We start from the raw sequence: 23,849 nt of genomic DNA, 5'->3' as shown, positions 1-23,849 counted from the left end.
CCAAACTCCCTTGTCTCTTGGACCAGCCCAGCTCTCCTGGGGGCACCTCAATGAATGACCACCACCTGGGACATAGTTTCAAGGAAAGTCTTCACAGTTTTGCTCATTTTCCCTTTTGAACTGCTGCCGTTTTCTGATGTATTTACAATGTAAGGAAGTTAGTTTACTCATGGTTTGGCTTTTAACTTGGTTGTTGAGCTTGGCTTTGCTCCTGTTGGAAACTGAACCCCGATTCAGGAGGGCAGTTGCCAGTGTCTGCTGGAAACTCCTTGCCATGGGAGTTTCAAACATAGCGATGTTGGCCTAGCTCAGCACATACTCAATGCAGTCAGGTGAGTCTGCTTACTCAGCTCATGAAAAGGACTGGGCCAGCGGCAGGTGTTTTTCAGAGTATCCTCAAACAAGCATTTTCAAATGCCTGAGGTCATTCCAAACTCCCCAGGAGCTGCCTCCAGCAACCAATCTCTGTTACATTTCCTACATCTGAAGTTACACTGACCAACAAGGGTTGGAACTGAATTAATCTGGCAAAGCCTCAGATTTGTAACTTGTTTCAGGCTCATCCCAGCAGAAAACTCTCCAGAAAGCAAAAATGCATAATCCTAAAGAGAGAGGAGAAAAGCAAGAAACAACATCAGGTCTGTAAGACATGAACTGCTACTAAAGTACTTGAGACACTTAACCAGAGATTCTGTGAATGGCATACATTAAGCTGAACAAGTGTGCCTTCAGTCAGGCAGCTCGAGTACTGCTACTTCACCCCTACGAGGAATAAATAACAATTACAAATCTTTGTATTGAGATTAATACATTCACTGGAGCTACACAAATCAAAGGTGCTAATTCCCAAATGGTCTCGCTGGGTTCTCTCCCCAGTTGAATGGCGAGGAAGCTGCCTCCCAGGCACTGATTTATTCTGTAAAAATTAGGGAGAGGCATGTGTAAGACACTGCGTTTTCTTCACTGCTGCTGGGAGGTTGTGGCTGGGTGCTCTCCAGGCAGTATTCAGGCACGTAATGGAAGGATATTTCTCTTCCCAAATATTTACAGAGCCCTGCAGAATTTGGCCAAACTGGACTTGCTTTAGAGTCATTTGCCAAAAATCATTGTGGCTTTTTTTTTAAACCCAACAAAACAAAAGTTAAAAAATCCATGGGGGTGGGGGGAAGCAATCTGATCTCTGGTAATTTGCTTGGATCAGTTTATCATATTGCTGTTGAAAATAAGGCAAATGTGCAGCTAATTGTTAACAAGAAGTTAAATAACAATCAGCTTGAATACAGCCTGAAGAGTTACTGAATCAGAGATAAGCAAAGAATAAAAAGCCTGACATATAAGAGATAGATGACACTTAAATTTGAGTCTCGCTGTGAATGAAAACCCGAGCATCTCAGAGCTCCTCTGAAAGAAAAATTCTGGTGGAAAAAACACAGCACTCTTGACTATTGATAACATTTAAAGTGTTCTGCAAAAAACCTCACATTTGTTCTAGAACAAAAGCAAAAATCAAAACAATTCATTCCCGAAGTACTACAACACAACCAGCTGAAACATCTACTCTTCCTTTGGGTCTCAGGTGCAATTTTAGTGAATTCGAACCCGTTTCATGGAGAGACGCTGCAGTTTTGACAGAGCTCAAATTACCTCAGCAATAAAGCACTGCTCTGCCTAACTAATAAACAGCTCAAAAAAAAGTCTCCATGGTTTAAAAACTACTCAGCACCTAAATGACCATATTTGCCAATATCAAAATGCAGCGTACTACAATTATTAATGTATTACCTAATCAATAACCTTCAGACTTCCAGATACCACATTAAAGAACAGTTACAAAAAATCTATAACCTCAGATTTAGAATATGCTTGTACTGTTGCTCAAACAAAGTGAAAGAAATAAACTCAGAGGTCAATTTATTTCTTAAGCAAAAAATAATTCTGTGCCAGTTTCGGTAAGCAAATGGGGTGAAAAAGCCGATCTGCGTGTTCAGACTGACTTTTTTTATACACTCAGCCTGGAAGTGCTAAAGAGACATTCATAATATAAAGGCAACTGGAAACAATTAAGCCATTTAAAAAGCACCAAAATTAGCATTCCCTTTGTCTGATCCAAATAACTCAAGTGCTGTTCTGCCACAAAGGCTATCATCAATTTCTAATTTTAGCTTAATCCATGAAAAAAAGCACTTTGCCTTTCTTGCTGGCATTAAGATGACTCTCAACTTACTTATCAACATCTCAAGAACACAAACTATGAATTAAAGTTGACACTCCCCCATACACACTCTCTGATATCCCAGTGAAGGTAATGCAGTGACCTGTGCTGAGATACAGCTAAGCAAGCCCTGAACTGCTGCACGGCAAGTACCCAAGAGTTTAGCTCTAAGTCACATAGAAAGGTGATCCATGCCACCACCTTTGAACCTTCAGCCTTCTCGTTACCTCTGCTAGACCTGACTACTCTCACAAGAATGTGAAGCTCCTCGTGAAAGGTATCTCCTGATTTTCATTATAAGGAGTGAGCAGTCATATAAAACCTTATAAAAAAACCCCTTTGTAAAAAGCCCTGACATTTCAAGTCAAATTAATCTTCTGGATTCGTATCTTAGGACACTGCTTTCAAAGTCAAAGCACTGTCCTGCCGCTCAAAACTACTGACTGCTTTCTCTCGTTGTGAATAAATACTTAAGATTACCATCCCCAACACCACAGAACACAATTTGCAGGCTATCAATCACACCCTATCTAGTCCTTCACCTTGAAATTTATAGGTTTAGGTTCAGATGTATTTTAGCCATCATTACCAAAAAAGAAACATTGGGGGTGTTTATTCCAAACTGCAGGGAAAGTTGTGTTCGCTTTGCACAGAAATGGAAATTCTCCCCAACAATTTCAGAAGGCAGAACTAACCACTACACACCAAATTCACACTATCTCAAAACAAAAAAATAAGTATGAAATAATCATGGTAAAAGGTGTGAGAAATTCTTGGCCATTGAGATTTCAGCCTGGTCTCACCACTGGAAGTTTTGATGCTATGGCTGACCTGCTGGGGAAGCTGTAGGGCTCGCTGCCTTTGTCACCCTGCACTACAGGTGTTGGAGCTGCTGCCATGCCCAGACAAGGGAATAACTTTTGCATGAGATTTATATTCATCTATGGCTGATAATAGAGCAGATGTCTGCACTCTTGCTCACCTACTATTTAATGTGTAGAAAGCACCCAACACTTCTGACTGCCCAGGCTCAGTCTGCCCCCTATTTCCCCCTCCTTCATGCCAGTTCACAGGGTTTTTAAGAAACTGCAACAAACAGGAGCAGCATTTTTAACTGAAGCTAAAGCTCTGAAGACAAGGAGGATCTCAGACCCAAGCCTGTGCTCCCTGACCTCACTGTTCATGTAAAACTGCATTGCAACACGTTGAAAGTGACTGCAGTTAACATCAGTACAATATACAAACCGTGATTTATCAACATCGTATGCTTTATTGAAAGTTGACAAGTGCAACAGTTAAATACATTGACGTGTTACAACTGTTTAGAGAACATGCACAAAAACATATGCATACTACTATACAGATCATATGCAAAAAATCCATACTGGGAAACCCAATTTCTTTTTTTCTTCTTTTAAATTCTTTGCTAGCGGGGGGTTGATAATTTTTGGAGTGGTTTTTCCTGTCTTGAATCAAACTACAATGAACAAAGATTTACTTCAAGATAATCAGCAGCCAGGGAACTTCAGAAGTTACACAAACAGCATAAATCTGCCAAATTCTGAACAGTTGCGTAGGTGCATTCTTTTTCATGTAGCATTAAAAAAAAAAACAAACAAAAGAAAAACCCCAAAACTTTTCAAACTTCTTCAGATCAGCCAATGAAACAACTAAACTTCAATCTGTACAACCTAAATAGTTACAGTTTTCTATTTTACAAAGTAATTACACTAAATACACAAATATACAGTAGGCAAATAACCTTCATTGTAATTATTCTATGACCCAACTGCACGTCACCTACCTGCTTTCTATATATAATACAGTTTTATGCACCTGTCCACTGCTCCAGAAAACGGTGCAAATATTTGCACTTAAGGTTTCAGGTGACAATTAAGTGTTAAAACACTGAATTTACCTTTCTCCCTCTTCCTCTTAGATCCTATGCATCAGTCCACACTTTGGAACCCCACTGTACTACGGGGGATTGAGCCATCACTTTTTACTCCAGTCTATTTCTTCATAATTCCAAGCTTGAAAAGCACTTGTATCGGTTAATGTCACTGGATGAGCGGAAGATTTTAAAAACAAACCCAAAAAAAATTCAGGCATGCAGCTTCGTTTCTCAGCCATTTGCAGAAGCTGCTCAAGTTCCCAGTGTACTTGTGCTAATTCTCTGGAAGTTTATTTTATGCAGACAACCTAAAATAAAGACTCCTTCAAGCCAAAAAGGGGGAAGGGAGAGAAGAGAAAGAGACAAATGAGTGTGTAATACAGACGGGTAAAAGCCTCTCCTGATGTGTGCAGGGCATGGAGTCCTCAGTCCGGGTTGCGATGTACATTGAAATGAATGAAGGGTGGCTGTGGCGGATTCCCGCTAGTCCTTCTTGCTCTGGGCAGTTCAGAGGCCAGTGATCACAACGGCAAGGACATCTTGAGCTACGCTGAAGGCCCTGACCCCTGTGATGCTGGCTGAGCAGGCTGCTGCGCTGTCCCTTGTGACTGGGAGGAGGAAGGTGGGGAACCAGTTTGCAGCTGTGCCTGGAACTGGGCAAGCTGCTCTGGACTGGCAAGTGTTTTTAGCAGAGTATTTTCTTGCTCCAGCTGGGAGTTCTTCTCTATCAGCTCTTTGATTTGCTCTTTGAGGACCTCCACTTCCTCCCTGACCGCATACATCAAGTGACTCTTTACCAGATCCTAAAACGCAGAAGAGAGCATATGCATTAGGAGAACAGCCCAGCGCCAGGTCCCAGGCTCCCACCCAGCTCCACCTTCGCAGCGAGGCGCCGTGAGCCCCAGCTCTGCTCGGGCACGGAGGGGCATCCTGAGGCACGGCCAGCCCGGGCCGGGCGGTGGGTGCCCTCCCGCCTCCCTCCGTCCCGCCCGCCGCGCACGTGCGGCCGCGCGCCGCCGCGGCCCCGCCCCCCGCGCGCCGGCTGCAGCCAGTTCTCAGGGCAGGTTGCCGCATTTCCCTCCCTACCGCCGGCCGCGCGCGGCCGCGGGTGACGTCAGAGCGCGGCCCGCCCAATGAGCGGCCGAGTTATTTATAGCCGGGAGTTAAAGGCTCGGAGTTTGCCTAGCAACAGTCGGCAGAGCCTCCCGTGAGAACGGCTCCAGGCGCCGCTCCAGTAACAAAGGCCGGCCGGGCCCCAGGCGCAGCGCGGCGGGACGGGAGGGACGGCACCGCGCCGGGGGACCGGGCCGGCGGCCCGCGACGAGGAGCGCCCCCCCGCTCCGGGCACCGCGCCGCCGGCCGCGAGAAGCGCGCGGCGGCGAGTGCCCTGGCTACAGCCCCGCGGGGGGGATGCGCCCGTTTGGCAGGGGCGGCCCGGAGCGCCGGAGGGGCAGTTCAAAAAAAAAAAAGTGCCAAGCACCTCGGCGGGGATGTCGTACACGTCGCCCTGCCGTCCCCAACAAATGCCGCTTTCTGCCCCAGCACCGCCCCTCCCCCGCCGCATGTAGCCGGGATCAATCGTTTGGGGAGGCAGGAGCCAAAAGCGATGCCGTCATTCCCTGTCCGGCATCGACAGAAAAACGTGCGCATTCCTCTGCTCAGGAAGCCTTTGATCATCAATAAACGCCCCCTCCCCCCCCGCTCGAACCCCCCCCCCCCCCCCAAAAAAAAACAACACAAAAAAGCCCTATCCCAACCACCAAAAAGCCTCCCCTAAGACAAACCCGTGCCTCCCTTCCTGTCCCGGGATATGAAAATGCATCCACGCGTGGGTTAACCATAGCCTGCCGCATCCCCATCTTGTTTACTGCTTTAAACATGAACACGGTTTTATGCCCCAATCAGTACATACCATCGCTTGCTCGATCTTGTTGTCGATTGCTACCACGCTTGCACCAGAGGAGCTGCAAAAAAAGAAATAACATACAACATTAGCACCGGTTTAATTATTTAAGACACGAGAGACGCGGGCATCAGTAGCCAGTTGGCTGCGAAAAAGTCATCCTCACGCTGCCCTGCCGCCGCCTCACCAGGATGCTCCAATGCAGCAAAGCAACCTGTGAAGCCGCCTCGAACCCCCCCACCCGCAGCCCAATCAAACAGACCGACATTTTGCCCCCCAACAGACCACAAAGATGGAGCTTAACCGCGGGCTGCGGCAGAAGCGCTGCGCTCCGGGGAGGGCAGCCCCTCCGGGGAGGCGAGGCGAGCGCCCGGTGCCGCCGCTGCGGCTCCCCCGGACAAAGGAGCCAGCCCGGCATTCACCTGCCCCGCTACCTCCGCGCCGGCGGAGCCCCTCGGACACAACACTTATTTACCTACTGTCGAGCCTCAGGGAGGAGTTGTCGGTGCCCAGCAAAGACGATAAGAAAGAAATTGAGAAGTGTCTTAGTTGATAAACTCCTAGATCCATTGCCACTGGTCTACAACATTGGGCATTCATGCGATCGCGGCCAGAAGCGCTCCCCGGAGAAATCAGGTCTGTCTCCCTCTGGCCGGGTGCGGCTGTGCGGGCAGCGGGGCAGCTCCCCCGGGCGGCGGCGGGGCCGGGCGGCGGGACCCTGCGGGGCGCGGGGCTGCGCTCGGCCAGCTCCGAGGTCAGCGCTCCGCCGCGCCGCACAAAACCTGCCCATGCCGGCCCCCCCCATAATTTATGCGGCGGCGGAGCCGCCCATTGGCTGCGCCGCAGCTCGGGCCCCGCCCCGTCGCATCTCATTAGGAACACTCCCCGCTCCCCCCCCCCCCCCCCCCCCTCCCGCGCCCGGCCACGCAGCCCCCGGGTCCGGCAGCGCCCTGCCCGCCACGCAGCGCCCACGCGGAACGACCCCCCCGCGCGTGAAAGGGTGGGGGAAGGCAGCCTCTGCCCACACACCCACCCCCTTCACCACGCGAAAACCTGACCCGCGGGATATCGGAGCGCGGCTCACCGTGCCGATGGCTCGACGGCGAGAACGGAGGGGGGAATTAAACGCCGTGCGCGTTCTAACGCGGATGCAGCGCGGCGGGGAAGCCCGGCGGGCTGCCGGCCGCCGGCGGGAGCGCGGGCCGCGCGCACAGGGGCCGCCCGTTACCGCGCCGACACCGCCACCTATTGGCGCAGGGCGGTGCCGGCCGCGCCGGGCCCCGCCGCCCCCGGGGCACTCAAGACCTAACACCCGGCCCCTGCCTGGGCATCCGCGCCGCAGCCCCCGGCGACTGCACTCCGTACCCCATAGCTCTGCACACATGGGCTGCGGATGCAAGATACACACGGACAGATAAAGCTGTTTCAGACTTGAGAGATCTGCTGAAGATGCAACAATCCCTCTTTATCCCTTATGCAGGCCTTCCGAGGCCTTGTTGTTCATTTATGAACAACAACATTCAGCCATCAGATCATCCTCAAAAAGCGCGCACAGCACGAACCCGCGGAGTTCTAGCGAGCCAGCTGATGCTCTCCTACGGGAACACGGGAAAACACCTATTCACACATTTTCAGATGACACCTTGCAGTACTTACAGCTGCTGCACATGCATTAATAATTTAGCAAAAACTCTTCACCAACCTAATTGGTGGTGTCTTTCTTAACAAGTGTTATGCTCTCAGGTGTCACAGGGCACAGCCACTACAGTTAACAGTTTAGAAAGAGACCTAATGATAAATTCGACCACCTCAAAATACTGCCACAAGAAACAACCGACCTGCATTTTCATCTGGCATTACGTCAGTTAAAGGCACAAAAAGAAGTAAAAGAACTATTCAATTCTCTATAGCAAGCTTCTCCAAGAGATAGAAGTCACGTATATGTCACAGGTGTTACTGTCAGAGAAGCAGGAAAGTCAAGAGGCACAGAATAATCATCTTAAAGCTAAATTTAGCATTTGCGTAGCTGCATCATCCTTCTTAGTTTATTTGTGTTGTCCTTGTCTACTATTCTTTCATTCAGTAATGCCCCTGGAGTAGTATATACTAATCCTATTCACCAGAGAGGTCACATTTAAGAATAAGAGCCCCTCACAGCTGCTTGCCCTGTAGCACACTGGATGCACATCTCACAACGGCACAGCTTCCCTCTCACCCGTCAGGTACATGGGGAAGTTGCACAGGACAGTACCTAACAGGCTGAAAATTAAAATTAAAATAAAACCCCTGCCTGTGTTGACTTGCAAATTTAATAACAAGTAAACTAAAAGCAACACATTACAACACACATACCAGGCTCCAGCTTCCCACCTCCTGACAGATAAACACCAGTAAAGACACGTTGTACATTCACCTCGATAAACCGCTTTCTTTGCAGAGGTCACTGACTGCATACAATGGTACTCATCGTGAACAAGGGCGCCATTTAACAAACAGCTCCAAAAGCACATCATCTGTGCTGGAATCTGTATCAACTCCAGCCCTAGACTTGATCTGTATTATTGTTTTATGAAGAGTTGGGCTTGAAAATCAGTAATGTCTTAAGTGACATTGGACCATTCTCATGGGCAGTTCCTCAGGATGATAAAATGAATGGAACTTCAGCTGGCCACAAGCTTGGGGCAATCTGGGTCCCTTGAAGCTCTCAATCAGAAAAGGGTGGAGGTAGGTGTAAAATCAGATGTCCTATCTCTGCTATCTTCAGGTAAGTTATTTTTGTAAAGGCCTAATTAGCAAACTGAAATGCCTGAGCAGACTGAGCTTTGCTGTTGCAGGATGGACAGCAGATATTTGTATTTTCATTTGTATATAAAATGCTATCATTCCACTTAGAAACATGGTATCATTCTCAGACTAAATTAACAATAACATAGCCTTTTAATCTATATTAACGTATCTTCAAGAAGAAGAGATGCAGACAGGATCCTAAATCCAATTCCTACTAAACTCATTAACCATCTTCCATTAACTTCAGTGGGCTTTTCACAAATTCCTTCGTTTATTTTTAGATGCCTACAAGTTGTGATTCAATAGAAAGCTGTCAGCTGCGTAAGTAGAACTGCATATTAATGTGCATCTTCTGCTTTGCCCACCCTATAAAAAGGAAAACCGTATGTGTCCCTTTATGGCTGAGGAAGCACTGAGCTATCACATCATCTGGGAAATAAAAAACCCAAACCATGACATGTACTACACTTTCACTCCCAAAATTGGACGTGGTGGGCAGGGTGGGTCCACCACTAATCTCAGATATTCTCACCTCAACACCCCATCATCTCCCTGACAAGGATGGAGACTGAACTCCATGTGTAAAGGCTGGGCTTTTGCTGTTGCTTTTTAAAAATGTGTTCTATTTTATAAATCATATAATCTACAGAAGGAAGATTTAATGAAAGTAATCCTTCAAGCTCCCTTTCCTCTTGTTTGTTCATTGGTTTTCTCCTCTCCTGCCTCCTCCATCCTGACATTCAATGTGCACTTCATTGTTTTGACTCACCCACCCTCCCTTACAGCTCTAGGAGGGAGTCAAGATGACTACTGTGTTACTCAAAACCTTCTAACTATCTCTTTTAACACCTCATTAACAGACACTACATGATATGAGACTCCTGCAAAAGCTTACAGTTTGACATTCCTGTGAGAAGAGGTGAGAAAGGTTGCAGAATTCCTTACTTCTGTAAAGCCACTCAGGGTAAGCACTGAGCTGCACCAACTCATGCTCTCACCAGCCCTGGATAGGAGAGAGGAAGGACATTTATTGGGTGTCCCCTCACTATGGAGGCTTCCCAGGTGGTCACAATTGCTGTGTACAGTGATAGAAAAAGTGAAGGTGAAATACTGAGAAAAAAAGCAGGGCAGAATACAATCTACTGCTAAACAAGTATCTCATGAGCATCTCTGATCCTCAAATAAATTAACTGCTTAAGCTGAAACACACACAGTAGTTAGACTTTTCAGCACTCTTCACCTTTTGTAGTGTTTAGGTTCTTAAACACTGTTTCTTCTACAAAATACTTTCCTCTTGTCTCAAATTAATCATGCTAAGCACTTGAAAAAAGTGCTTTTCATCTTAAGCACATAATGAGGTACCCTGCAGCACAGAATCATTTTGTCTCTACACAATTCTGGTTTGGAATATTTCTGTGTGCATGTTAAAATATATTTCACTTAAAAAAAATATCTTTCAAGTACCTTGTCAATGTATGTTGTTCCCTTTAGAAGCCAACATCTAGTCCTAGAGAAGCATCTCCTGAAGTAGAAATAAATCATGTCTTTTAACCGTGTAGCAAAGATACCACACCAGAAACTGGGTTAGAAAGCAGCAATTTCTGTTATGGCACACTTTGATCATACACTATAGACAGGCTCAGATCCTGTGGACCTCAGGTACTATTTTCTACTACAAAATAAAGGCACTGAAAATTTTAAAAAGCAAGATCTAAAAATCTGTTAATTACTCCAAAGCTCCACAGTAGTAGCTAGATTCTACTGACTTTACATGTCACTTTCCATCTAAAAGTGGTCACTATGTGACAAAGTGTCATTATACCTAAAAAAATCACAAATTCAAAACTATTTGTGCATTGACAGCAACACTCCGTCCCCTGCTCAAGTGTAAAAAATTAAGCATAATTGCTCCAAGCTAATAACATGAAGAGGAAACTGGCTCCAGTTGACATCAAGGACTAAAGGACTATTTATTTCAATAGGCCATATTTATTTTTTAATCTCAATACAGGTACAAGACAGGCTGGAGAAGCTGCCCAGATTTCTTTTTTTCCCCCCCACTCACAGTAAGTCATACTTTTTTATAACAAAGTAAACCAAAAAAGAAAAGTCACATTCAGATAGTCTAGATAAAGATCATGAAATCTCAGCCAACTTCCTTTTTCTAGCCCAAACTTGCAGCTAGAATCTTGATTTAAAGAACCAAGCCATTGAAAGCTTACTGTTCAGCTCCAAAACATAACACTTCTTTTTTTCAGCTTGAGTTCTACATATTACAATTTATGTACTTCTGCTAAATAGAAGAACTTCTTGCTACCAGCTATTACCCTGTCAGTTCTCCTAAATATGAGCTTTTCCTCCCCCATAGTCAAGTTACTTGCATCTCTAATTTGGTTTGCATTGCATCCCTAATTTGGTTTGCATGGGAATTGACTTTTTGTTCCATTAAAAACAGATGAAAGGGAAAGCTATGCGAGATGAAATGGAGTGCTATATTTGTCATTTTTTTTTCCTCTCAAGATGTGCAAGCATAGCTAAATAAATACTCCATAGAGAGAATACCTACACCCCGCTGGGTTTTGGGAAATAACTTGACAGAATCTCGAATCACAATGCACACACCGAAGTCTCATGCTGTGCACCCTGCACAGGAGACAGAAGGCTGCATTTAAAAGCAAGAAGATAACCTCGTAAGATGATCAAAAGACAAACTGGCTCCTCTGAGAATATCATCTTTCTCTTTTACAGGCAACTAATTGCAATATCAACCTTAGTTGTTTTTAATGAGAATTATAATGATCTCTCAACTTTAATGCTGACAAAACATTAATGCTGTATCAAGTACCTGGTTGTAAAAGGGGACAGAGATAACCCAGTCTTTACTGGTCAGAAAGCACTTTGCAAGGAAATGCGAGCCATCTTAAAGCAATTCTGATGCTTGGAGATGGACATGACAGATCTCTTTTTGAGTGATCATCTAGAAATGTGGCTGGGATGAAGGACCCTGTTCGTGCACATCCATTGAGTTTCAAAATCTCACAGAGTCAAGTGAGGGCTGTCATTACTCAAAATCTGAAATCACATCCAGATGCTACACCTCCTATATTTAAAATAGTTAATACATTTGCAGTAACATTTACTTTAGGAATCACAGACTTCCCTAATTCCATATTCAAGCTCAAAGTAAGTGTAAAATACTTCATTAAAAGTGAAAGCCTTCCTCAGTATCCCATAAACTGCCCTTGACAAATGTCTGCAAGTGGGAAAAGATCCACCAACCACTAGCATCCTGAAAGTTTCAAGTGAGACATCTAAGCCAGAAATTGATTTTCTTTCCTCCAGAAAGCTGTACACAATGTCACTCTGCATGCTGACACTGTCCCCAGAATGAAAGGGAGAAAAACTGTTTAGTGCCATGAAGTAGCATTGAAGTTTCACTACGCAAATAGTGGACTTCACATTCATTTTTTCTTTATGTGAAATTTGGTTTAAATAATTTCAGATTTAGTTCATAAAAAGAGTGTTCAATTCCCTGGCCTTATACACAGCTTACTCTCTCTTTTCTCAAAGTGAAGGAGAACACCTCAAAGTAAAAAACACTTACTCTAGCATTTTAGCCCACTTGTTCTAACAGTCCAGAGGATTTTTCAACCACTTACTCCAACATTAAATGAAGAGAGGAGGAAGGAGAGTCACTGGAGCATTTCAAGTTACATCTAACATAACAAAAGAAACATAGCAAGTATAGGAAGTGGTTTGGCACGGTGACACAATGAGCATTTGGAAAGCTGAAGTTCTCTATATTAAACAGCATCTCTGACCCAGGTGGCTGATAGCAAAGGAGGGACACTCTTGACACCCATCCACCTCACCCTACACTGACAGCACACAGTGGGATTTAGCTATCAAACTAAAAGCAGCCAATTTAACTCAGAACTGAGAAGAGTCATCTTTTATTGCTTTTTAAACTCTTTAATATTTTATCTTTCCTTAATTCACACATGATATTCCTCTTCCATCTCAATTGGTTTTCTGGACTGGTGCTAATTGTGGAAGAAGGGAATGAAGGACCTTAAGTGTCTCATTTCTTCTGTTCCCAGCTCCTGTGAAGCCTACACCCATTATGCTTTTTTATATCCACTTCACTCCTCTTTTTCCCACCCCTCCCTTTTTCTAATTGTTCCTGTTGAAACCATATTGAATTTAGTCACATTTACTAAGAAACTATTTATTTGTCATAGCAGCTGGCGTATACTTCTCACTGAACATCATTTTCCCCTTGGTGGCCCCTTTGATTCAACACTTGAAATTAAGTCTGCATTTCCCAGTATATCACACCAGAAGACAATTAAATTTGTTAGGAACAAAACCAAAACCTCTGCAATTAGACAGTATTGTCCTATGGTCGTTGGGACCTTTGGAATGAAAGTCCCTACTCCAGCTTCAAGTCAATGATCATCAAAGGAGAAAATCACGACACAAAACACAAGGCAAGCCCTAAGTGTGGGAATGGAGCACTCGAAACTTGGAATCCAATCTGTAGTGAATGAGGATGAAGGTCGCTGTTATCACCCTGTTGTACAGAACCATTCTGTTAAACAATAATAAGCCTCTAACACCTTAACTCAGTTAGGTGAGTACTAGAATAAAGACAGTAAAGGTAGGAGTTCAATGCCACTTCACACTCCTACAATTTCAATCTCTTTGCAATTACTGGCAAATGGCTTCAAATGTATTAGCAATATCAAAGAACAAGTAGGTGAAAGGCATTCAGATTAACTCCCCTGGCTCTAATGCCTGCAATAATGAGCTGTAATAATGTTTCTTAAACTCTGAGTGGTGAAAACACTCCACTTTGGTTGCACCTGAACACACATTTTACCAGCTTTTGGGGTAACTCAAGACCTCTTGTTCCATCCAAGCAGAAGTGCACTGGGACAAGCTGAATACACTCTAATGTATTTAAAAGTAGTTTTATACCTGAATGGAAACTTTAATTTATAAAAATAAAACCCTATGTATTCCCACCTATTCAGGATGCATGGAGGGAATTTCCAGAAAGGGGTAAGAATGTCACCCATCTGCCAGATGCAGTATATACCCTGCCTTGCTCTCCTTTATCAACCACCCAGTCACGCTGGATGATTTCCTGCCCAGCCTGTGCTTCCCACCCATCCCCTTCCTATGGAAATGAAGATATGAGAGCAATCCTCAGTAGGGCATTGAGAAACAGACACGGTACTCCCAGGCTTCTTAATCCAGGCACAGCTTCAGTGACCTAAGAGACACAAATCCGCTGACTCACAATTGCAGAAATCCCAACAGAGTATCTCTACATAAAAAGCACTTAAGCTTTCCTCGCTGAAGTAAGAAATTGTAAAGCAATACTTCTTTGAAATAGAATGCAAAATACCCAGGGAAAGCACATAAAACTATGACATGAGCTGTACTTCAAAATTACTTTTAAAAATTACGTAAAGCCAGATAAATAAATATTTCAGTCTGACCTGACTGTACCTTACAGCTTTAGAGAAGTATTACCCACTTTAGCAACAACACTTCTTTCTTGGGATCCTTCTACACTGCAAACCAGAGAGGATAGCCAGAAGACAGATGTTCTGGCTCAGCATATTTGGAACACATCCCTGGAGCATCTTCTGGGCCAGAGACTGCAAATGGCTGGCATAAGACCATGTTATCTACAGAAGGTCTGTATATCCTGAAATCTTGGTTCTCCTTCAAGTGGGATTCAGCCTTCCTCGGTAACCTGCTGTTCCTCTAAAGGAACCCTGGCCAGTAGAAACCCCTAATTTTTCACCAGGTTGCATCTTCTAGTTTACAAACAGCAAGTACCTTGACACTGTAGGATCCATGGTGGCCATGGCAGACACCACTGACATTTAGACATCCTTGAACCAGACATTCTGCAAACAGCAGAAAATACACTTTCAATCTTTTAACACACACTTTCAAAGGAAAGACTTCAGGATATTATTTCATACTTATTAAATATGTGGGTAACCATCTTTAGGCAGAGTTGGCTAAATTTAAAAGTGACATCCTGTTTATGAAGAAGTCCTGTCCACTCCCTAATTCTGCTGATGCCTGTTTTCTGGTGCCTGTCCACCTAAAATGTTTCATTATCTGTTCCAACAGTCTTTTGTACAAAACAAGGTCTGAGCTCATACATACACTGTTAGGCACCGAACACTTCTTGAAAACAATTACCTCATCCTCTAGAAACCACCAAGATGATGCTTTGAACCCTCAAAACAAAACCCTCGTAAAAATAACACTCAACCAACTCCAGTATCAGAAGTCTGAAATGAGTAACCTACTTAGTAACACATAAGAGTCCAACACAGCTCCCTGGTACATTTCCTCATTCTCACAGTGGGTGTTAGTCCAGATGCCCAGTGCCCAGTCTTCTACAGCATCAATACAGCTGCCACACTGCTGTCAACTTATAAAGAGGTGAGAAAAACCCCTGCCGAGAGAGAGGATTTCAAGCTTCTCTTCCAACTTCCCGATTGCAGCTAGGGAGCCACTGCTGCAGTGTCACACCAAGCACAGAAATGTCACCTCTTAAAAAAACAAAACACTCCAGCAGCCTCCCCTTCAGGGAAGGCATTGCCCAGGGAAGGCATTACCCGCTTCCACACAAGGTACAGAACAGGGGAATTCCTCCTCTGATTCTTCACTGCCACTAATTGCTAGAGGCCCTGGGCAGGTAGATTGTAACATCAATCAGCAGTTCAAGTACAAGCAATCACGACAGCCATAAACAAAAATATTTGTAAGTGAATGTCTGAGTCATAGGGTAGCACTGGTGCAACTGAGTCAGGCTCCTGCCTCGAATTCATTTGCCCAAACCTGTTTTTCAGCCCCATTTCTGTAGAACTCAGCATTTTTAAATAAGCTGTTGATGAACTGAAATAGGAAGAGATGAACCATTGAACCAATTCAGAGATTGGAGGTGGGGGAATTTCCTTATGCTGATAGAGTGAAAGATTCAGAGTAGGGGTTAGAAAGGACCTCTAGAGATCATCAATGCCCCAAGACATCAAAGTACTTGAAAGGATGCTTTAAATCCTTGGAAGGTCAGAAACCTTATTTCGCTAAAGAATTACCTTTAAATAATTTTTTTTAAATACTAGGTTTCAGTGGCCATCAGATTTAATTTCTCAGACTGCATCTATTAAATATCTAATGATGAATTAAAGCCTACCTTTTAAAAACAGTAAGAAGGACTAGCTCCTAACTATAGCAGGTTTTCTATCCTTTTAGATCGAGACTAGGTGTCCTTCACTTACATATTCTCTAAAACTGGTTACTGAAGTTCAGATAGGGATGACCTAAACAATAGCACAAGACACAGAAATTTGCCTGTCTTCAGCATTATTCACGTATTTTAACCAACTACAGCCCATCTTCACCATGCCAAGAGTTAGCAAATGCACACAGCACACCCTTCTTCCAGTTGATGCTGTAACCAGAGGCTGAAGCACCTTCTGACTTTTCAGAAAAAAATACAGAGGATGCCACACCACCAGTCAGTGTTCAGTGTGACTATGCAGAGGTGCTGATATACCTGAGATCTCAAGCAGACATAGCCCCTGGTCTGTGTTCTGCACTACAAGAGAAGCAAGAGCTCCTGCACACCCATGTAATTGCCATTTCCAGCTCCCTAGTGCAAGACAGTACCCCAGTAGCACAGAGACATTAGGTACTGCTTTTCCAAAGCCCTTTGTCAGAGGCTCCAATGCCAGAACTCTATACCCTAGACTTCATTCTGGCAGCCAAACTTAAAAAGTATAAAGTATTTCATTTTATTAAAAGCCCTTCTTAGTATGCTGTAAACTGTCCTTGACCAAGGACTGCAAATGGGAAAAGATCCACCGTGTCCTGAAAGTTTTACATAAGTTGCCTGACCTGATTCCTCCTTCCTCCAAAGAAACAAACACCCCTCAACACCCCCACCCCGAAAAGACATTCGGTATCTAATCCAGAGAAAGTCAAATGCTTTGGCCCATGCATTCAGTAGAGTCAGTTTTGGAAAGAATACACAAACATATGCAACAGCTTGCAAAAGATATTGAAGTTTCTTTTCCATTTGCAATTTAGGGTGGCATGACAGGCCTCAATTCACAGAAAAATAACTAGAGTAAACCCAGCATCTCAGCAAAACAAACTACAGGAAACAAAATCAAGTGAGAAGTAAACAGGAAGTCACTTGCTGAATAAAAGGAGAAATGATCCAAATGTTTTGTATAGCATTAACAGATGCAGATTTTTGTTTATGGCTACAGGTGCTATATTGTGCTGTTATGTGTATCAGTAAAAATCAGTTACAGCAAGACTTTGCAGAATCGTGCAGAAAGGTTAAAGAAAATCACGTAGTCTACACATGTTTTTTCATTATACATTTTGCAGAATGGATTGGTTTGTGGTAGGAAACAATCTTCTCAATACTACCTTTCTTACTCAGTAATATATAGTGACACAGGTCATTGCTGTACACACACACACTGCTCAAGCATTACATACCTGTTGTCATTTTATTTCAACTGATATTATAAAAGGCACTGGTTACTTAGTTCAGACTAACTAATTCAGTATCATTTTTAACATTAGTTTGAAAGCTCAAGCATGTTTTCAGAAACCATTGTTTACTGAAGAAATTAATTTTAAAAGAAAGGTTTTCCAGTGTATAAATTTATATTCTTTAGAGAGGGACTATTCACAGAGGAAACCTATTCTGCTCAGGCATTACCAGAAACATGACAAGAATGTAAAGCAAAATGTATTCATTGGTATTTGTAAAAATTTACGTGTGAGCAAGGGTGTGGTGAAAAAATCCAAAAGCACCAGTTCAGAGATCAGAAGTTGTGAACATATTCTGTGCTCCCTTCCACAGAAGGGTATTTTACTTCAGTACACAGAACAATAAACCAGTACAATGAAGCATCAGGGCATTTCCCCGCTCTCTGCCCGCCATACACACATTGTCACATTTTAACTCAGTAGACTAATTCTTCCCATATACGGAATGACTTGGTATTCCCTTTAAACGGGAGGGAACCAGATCAAAACCATGCAGTTCATATTTCACTGTTTTACATGGAAATGGTGGTTAATAAATGTAACTTGCATAAGATTAAGCTGTATTTCAATGTCTCTCCAAACATTTAACAAGCCTGATTAAACGACCGTCTCTTTGAACATATGACAAGACAGAAGTTGGCACACATTATGGATTAAAAGATATTTGAAGGAATACAAACTAGTTTGATAATAACTTTCAAACCATGTTAAAATTCTCATTTTGGCTTCAGCTTTATGTCACTTAAGATCTGGAATAATTGTTGTGTGTGGGGTTTTTTTTTTTTACAAGAAAGAAAAGTACTGTAATTGCAAATCATTTTATAATATGGATTAATTTAAATATTGCAGTAAAGATATTTCAAGACATGTAGATTTTCAGTGTTTAAGTAAACCCACCCATCTTAACAACACTACTCTGAATCAGTGTGATACTCCTAGCTTGAAATAGCTTTATCAAGTGTCAGGTACCTTGGTTTAGAAGTTATTTGTAAATACTTGCTCAAAAAAAAACCAGTTTGAGAAACAATTTTGAAAAAAAAAAAGGATAAGTAAAACAAGCATCTAAAAATTTAAAGCTTCATAAATACCTCTTTAAATGCTGCTCCAGATCCAAGAATAACACTTTCATGGTTTGGGAGAAGTATCAGGTTCATTGATGTATCTATTTAGTACCTGCTGATTAGTTTTCCCCAGATGAAGGGTCAGAAGAAATACCTCTGAGTCCTTGGCAGCTATAAGATTAGCATTAGCATTCCACTATTAACCACGGGTCCTGAACTTGCAGCACTTTCAAGAATCACAAAGCCTCCCCGTTAAAGATTAGCCACTTGCTTCTATTCAAAGTTGGATGAGTTTAACAGTGGTTGGTCATGATCAACAAAACAAGGAGGGCCAATGGTGATGACACTTACAGATCCTGAGATCACATGGTGTTGTTACATAAAGCATCAAGAGAGATTAAAATCTTTACGATTCGGTTTTCAAATCACACACAAACCTGTCTTCCTTCAGCAGTGTCAAATTCGCCAGCTCTCAGCTGATTCAGCATGTTCCCACTTTTTGTAAAGCGAATATTAATCGCTCCAGGTAGCTAATTCTGCTTAGAGACAGACAGGCAGCTGAGTTGTACTGCTTCTCAACTCACAGTTCTAGTGCTTAATACCAACTGTAATTAGACACAGAATTGACAGTACCCAGTTTGACAAAAAAAATATATATTTCACAAGCAATTCCTGTCCCTGACTACTGTAACAAGAAGCAGCGTCAAGAGCTATAGGCATGCATCTCCTTAAAGCCCGCTCCAGACCAGCTGAAGATAAAAAGCTCACCTTGTATCAATACAAAATTCAACCAAATATTGCATATTTGATTAGTTCACAAATTGTTTCAACAGAAATGCAGATCATCGTAAGGATTTCTTGGTGCATTGCAGTACATCTACACCATGTAACTACAAGCCTACTTGCACAGGTACCATTATCTAACATTGCTTCAATGTAAATATATTCCTTCCTCTACCGTGGTGAACACTTTTCAGTGTGAACAAAAGGTGACTGTCCACAGTACATTGTAGAGAAGTGGACAAGATACACACTGTACTAGTCTACACACAAGCTGGAGAGATGGAGATAACCCCTCACTATGGAAGTAGCTGGCTACATGAGCAGGAACCCCCACCATGCAAGAGAGCATGGGCACTGATACTACACACTTCATTACCCTTTCATCAGACTAAGACCTCAAAAATGTGGAGACAAAACCAGAAGTCAAACCTAGGATGTGTTACCTGGGCTTACTACTGTCTGCTAGAGCCATGTCAGATGTGTCTCCCCAAGTAGGTTTGCCTTGTAAGACTAATCTAGGAAAGAAACAAGATTGGAAGGGCCAAACAAGTTGGCTCAGAGCATAGCCATCTACTATGTAGCTGCATTTCTGTTGTACTTTGCCAAAGCACTGAAAAGGTGGCTGATGACAAACAGGTACTACACAATAAAAAGAAAACCATGTGGCCTGGGGGAAGTAGGGTGAAAACTAACCCTACTTGTTAGAACCAACAAGTCTTAGAATCACATAAAGAGAACATTTTGGTTAGGAGGTAGAAAGGAAGTGGACATAAAGAAATAATGTTGGTTTTGGTTTTCTTTCCTGGGGATAAGGTGGGTAAGTTCCACATTCCAGAGCCATGAAAGAATTCAGATAATTTAAACTGAGAAGAGCTGCTAACTGTAAAACAGTGCAAAATACTTCTAAATGGTCTTCCTAGAGCCTAGTACACCTGGCTTGGAAGGACAGAGCATCATGTGCCTTTTCAAGCACACCAGGGAGACTAAAGCAGACAAGTTACCCTTTACAATAAAAGTTTCTCTCATTACATGAAGTCCATTTCCCTCAGCACTGCATGGAAACAGGTAATGGTCATAGCTCATTTGAGCATTCCCCTCTCACTCCCACCAAAAAGTCATGGAGGTGGGACCACTCAGATGGCCAAGCTGTTGTACTGCAGGATCTTCCTCCATGAAACCCTATGAGTGAGAAACACTTGCTCTGAAAGCAGAACTACTCTTGAATGCTTCAAGTGGAGACTAACATGATACAATCGCATATTTAAAAAGAAAAGGTGTGGGGGAAAATGATTTGTAGAAAGAGGTGGACTTTCAACAGTCTTTCAAGGAACAACCAGCTAATAACAAAGGGAATAATTATTATCTACTATTAAGATAAGAAAGTTTGACCCAGTATAATTGAGTCATTTCAATATTTAAGATTAAATTACTTATAGAGAGAGGTCTTTCTTCGTTTGAAGAGCTGAAGCATCAAGTCGACTAGAGGAATTACCAAAATCAGTTCCAAAAAGCTGAAGCAAGACAGAAGTTAAGAGTGGCATCCTTACATATCCTTTTATAGTCAGAGAGACTTAGTACAATAATACCACCTAATTAACCCTCATGATTACATTACCTTAGATATCACATCCTGTAACCTCCCTTGGACGTTTTATAAACTATGCAGTCTGTATGCCACTAAATTGCACCAGCGGAGTTAATGGTGTCAGATTTTAAGCTGCCCTTCTACTAACCTTCTTTAACATCCTTCTTGTCATCTATTGCCTGTACTCCCCTCTGTAAAGCTGCACAGCTCATGTCAGCTAGGAAGACCATCTTCTTCCTTCCTGTGCACCCAGCACATGCGCCAGTCTCAGGTGTTTTCCAGAATGCTTAGAAAAATGAATACACATTGAAGTATGTTGGAGTGGGACAGGGATGCAAGTAGTGATGTTATCCTTTCCTATAGACAGTCTTTACTTTCTCCTTTCCTATTCCAAGATGCCCTCTGAACAGGAGCTCCCGTGATGCTAGGGGCTGTGTTAAGACAGCTAAAAACAACAACCAGTAAGTTAGGCACATCTGATCATCACTCAGCTCAAAACTAGGTTTCCTTTATAGCCAGAAAGATCATTAAATGTTAGATTACATGGGGAGTGTGGGAAGGAATGCTTAAGAGACAGAAATCTAAGTACTAAATACAATTTATGAAAGATCAGTAACCAACTGTACTATTAACTCCTGCCCACACACAAATAAAAAGATACTGTAAAAAGTTATTTTTTCCAGCATCCTCTTCATGAACTTATGTTAAAACCTTTATAATTTGCTCCGATTATTAAAAGAAGTCGTGTCAGAATCGATTTGAAAATTAAAGGCAAATACACATGGATGATAAAGGACTACTGAAGCAAGTACCCCGCTGGGCCCACAAAGAGAAGTCATAGGGAGGTCCACCTCTGGTAACACTGACTGCCTTCCCTCATGCTTCAACCCCAATTCTAGTGATGAGTATGGTAAGGTAACACTTACAGGCTTCATTTTATGTCAGTTCTCCGGTTATGCCAAGTAAAATGGTTTCTATACCACTTATCTAAAAGCACTGAATTCTAACTTAACATCTTTTTATTTGGGAGTTTTGTGCCCTAGAGAAGTCTTACCAATTCCATTTATTACCTTCTAGAAAAACAGCAAAAGATTTGCTTTGTCAGCTTGGATTTGGTTTGGTAACTAAGTGTTGAAACACCAGCACTTCCGAGGAAGGTATTCCGTAACTATGTGATTTTTCTCATAAGTATTCCCATAAATTTGACAATTCTGGTTACAGTGCATTGAAGTAATTACATGTATTGCTCAGTTATGAGTAGGTCAACAACTTACAGGTAATAGAAACCACAAAGAAATTGTAAGTCAACTGGATTAAGTAAGCGATGGAACATTATTACTGCTTTGAAAAACAGCCTCTAGCTGCAACTGAAAAATGCCAGAAGTGCAAGGATCTTCTTTCTTCTGCTGTCACATTCAAGAATTCAGCAGCAAGCTATGCTTTCCTTTCTTTGTCCTGAACCATTCTGGTTGTTATATAAAGTGACAGATTGCGCACAGATGAATTATCAGTGTGGGTACACTAATATGTCAGATATGGGTAAGTTTTAGCATTTAATGAAACAAAAAAACAAGAAGATTTCATGCATGATAGCATCAGGGTACCTAGGTTTCCCCTCTACTCTGCCCATAGCTCTTACATCCAAATGGGAGAAGGGAACATATTTCAAGATAATTTAATTTTTGTTGCTCCTTAACGGTTTTGCTTTTAAAAAAAATACATCAGTCCAAGTTTAAATTTGTTAAGTGAATGGATCTGGCATCTAGCCAATGGAATTTACTGTTTATGTCAGACTGAATGAAGTGCAGCACTTGAGCATGAATTCCTGAGCATGTCACAGATCACCAAATTAGCTGCCATACTTCAATGGGATAAACATTTAGGAGGTTAATTTTCCATGTATTATAGAGAACTTCAGAGATAGTTTGATTAATCCAGACTTTACCATCAGAAAATGCAGAAAATCAAGGACAAGCCAACCTTTAGACTACAGACGTAAAAAGCTCTGTTAGCAATGTCAATCTTGATGTGATGCAACAAATAAGAATAATACAATTCTGATGTGTATACATGTGCACAAAGCAGAAAAACATACCAGGAAAACATTCATGCTCTTCCAGAAGCTTTAAATGTGCAATCCTTAAGATAGTTAAAGGTTAAAAAAAAAAATACTAAAATAGTGATCAGAGCTCAATATAAGCAACCAGTACTCAGGACTTCCAAAATTTCTTATTACAGGACAGTGTCCAAGACTTCAGGGGTTTGAAAAGATTCAACATTGATATAAAATTGCAGCATTTATTGTTACAGGAGATGCCCTATGCACCATTTGCATCTTAACTTCATATTTTTTAATGCTTTGTTGCCTTTCATTATTCCGTTTTAAATCAGTATTTATAGAGTACTTTGGAATAAAACATTGTCAGGCTGCTAATCTGCGACAGTAGCACGCAAAAAACAAATCTGACTTCAGAAAATATTCATTAGCACTCATTGGTGAAGGAATGCACGATGGATTATCAAAGGAAATAAAACTGACAACTAGAAAAGGTAAAGAGCACAAAAAGCTGTACAAAGACAACTGCACTATAAACCAAAGCACTGAAGTGAAAGGCAAGTGTGCGGATGCCAAGCTGGCACTATCTTCTTCCCAAATGCTAGCAGCAGAAATCACTGCTATACCTTTGCTAGCCTCATATTTTGAACAGATATAATGAAGTGTAGTTAGAGAAGACAGCTTTATTTCAGTTCGTCATTAAGCAACTAAAAAGTGTCTTAATCTGTTAACATCCTAATGAACATTTAAGGAATATTCTTATACCTTCATAGTCACCACCAAGCAATACATAAGGTAAGGCTTTCTAAGCACTATTGCAGAGAACTAGCCTGTTTTACACTTAATTTTACTTTCGTCTTGGTACCACTACATATACTGCCAAAAAGAAAATCCTCCCTGTGTGAAACACGAAAATAAATGTGCAGGAAAGATCTTAGTGGGTCTAAAACTACTAGCCCGGGAG

At 42.5% G+C, this 23,849-nt stretch overlaps 1 protein-coding gene across 6 annotated transcripts in view; it reads right to left on the bottom strand.

Moving 5' to 3' along the window:
• Positions 1–3,462: 3,462 nt before the first annotated feature.
• Positions 3,463–23,849, bottom strand: part of TSC22D1 (TSC22 domain family member 1) — a 92,613-nt gene continuing 72,226 nt past the window's right edge. For 4 of the 6 annotated variants that reach the window (XM_061994991.1, XM_061994982.1, XM_061995050.1 and 1 more), the window contains 2 exons: positions 6,019–6,070; positions 3,463–4,909 (listed from right to left, as the gene is read on the bottom strand). In XM_061994991.1, the coding sequence (XP_061850975.1) occupies positions 4,652–4,909; positions 6,019–6,070 (310 nt within the window). In that variant the 3' untranslated portion in view covers positions 3,463–4,651. Of the gene's footprint in view, positions 4,910–6,018; positions 6,071–6,484; positions 6,769–23,849 lie in introns of those variants that run through there. The other 2 variants (XM_061995025.1, XM_061995033.1) reach the window with 2 other exon arrangements.

Source organism: Colius striatus, chromosome 1, assembly GCF_028858725.1.
Source record: "Colius striatus isolate bColStr4 chromosome 1, bColStr4.1.hap1, whole genome shotgun sequence".
In the NCBI taxonomy this organism is placed as follows: domain Eukaryota; kingdom Metazoa; phylum Chordata; class Aves; order Coliiformes; family Coliidae; genus Colius; species Colius striatus.
The sequence above is the reverse complement of the archived record's forward strand: the minus strand, read 5'-3'. Positions and strand labels throughout refer to the sequence as shown.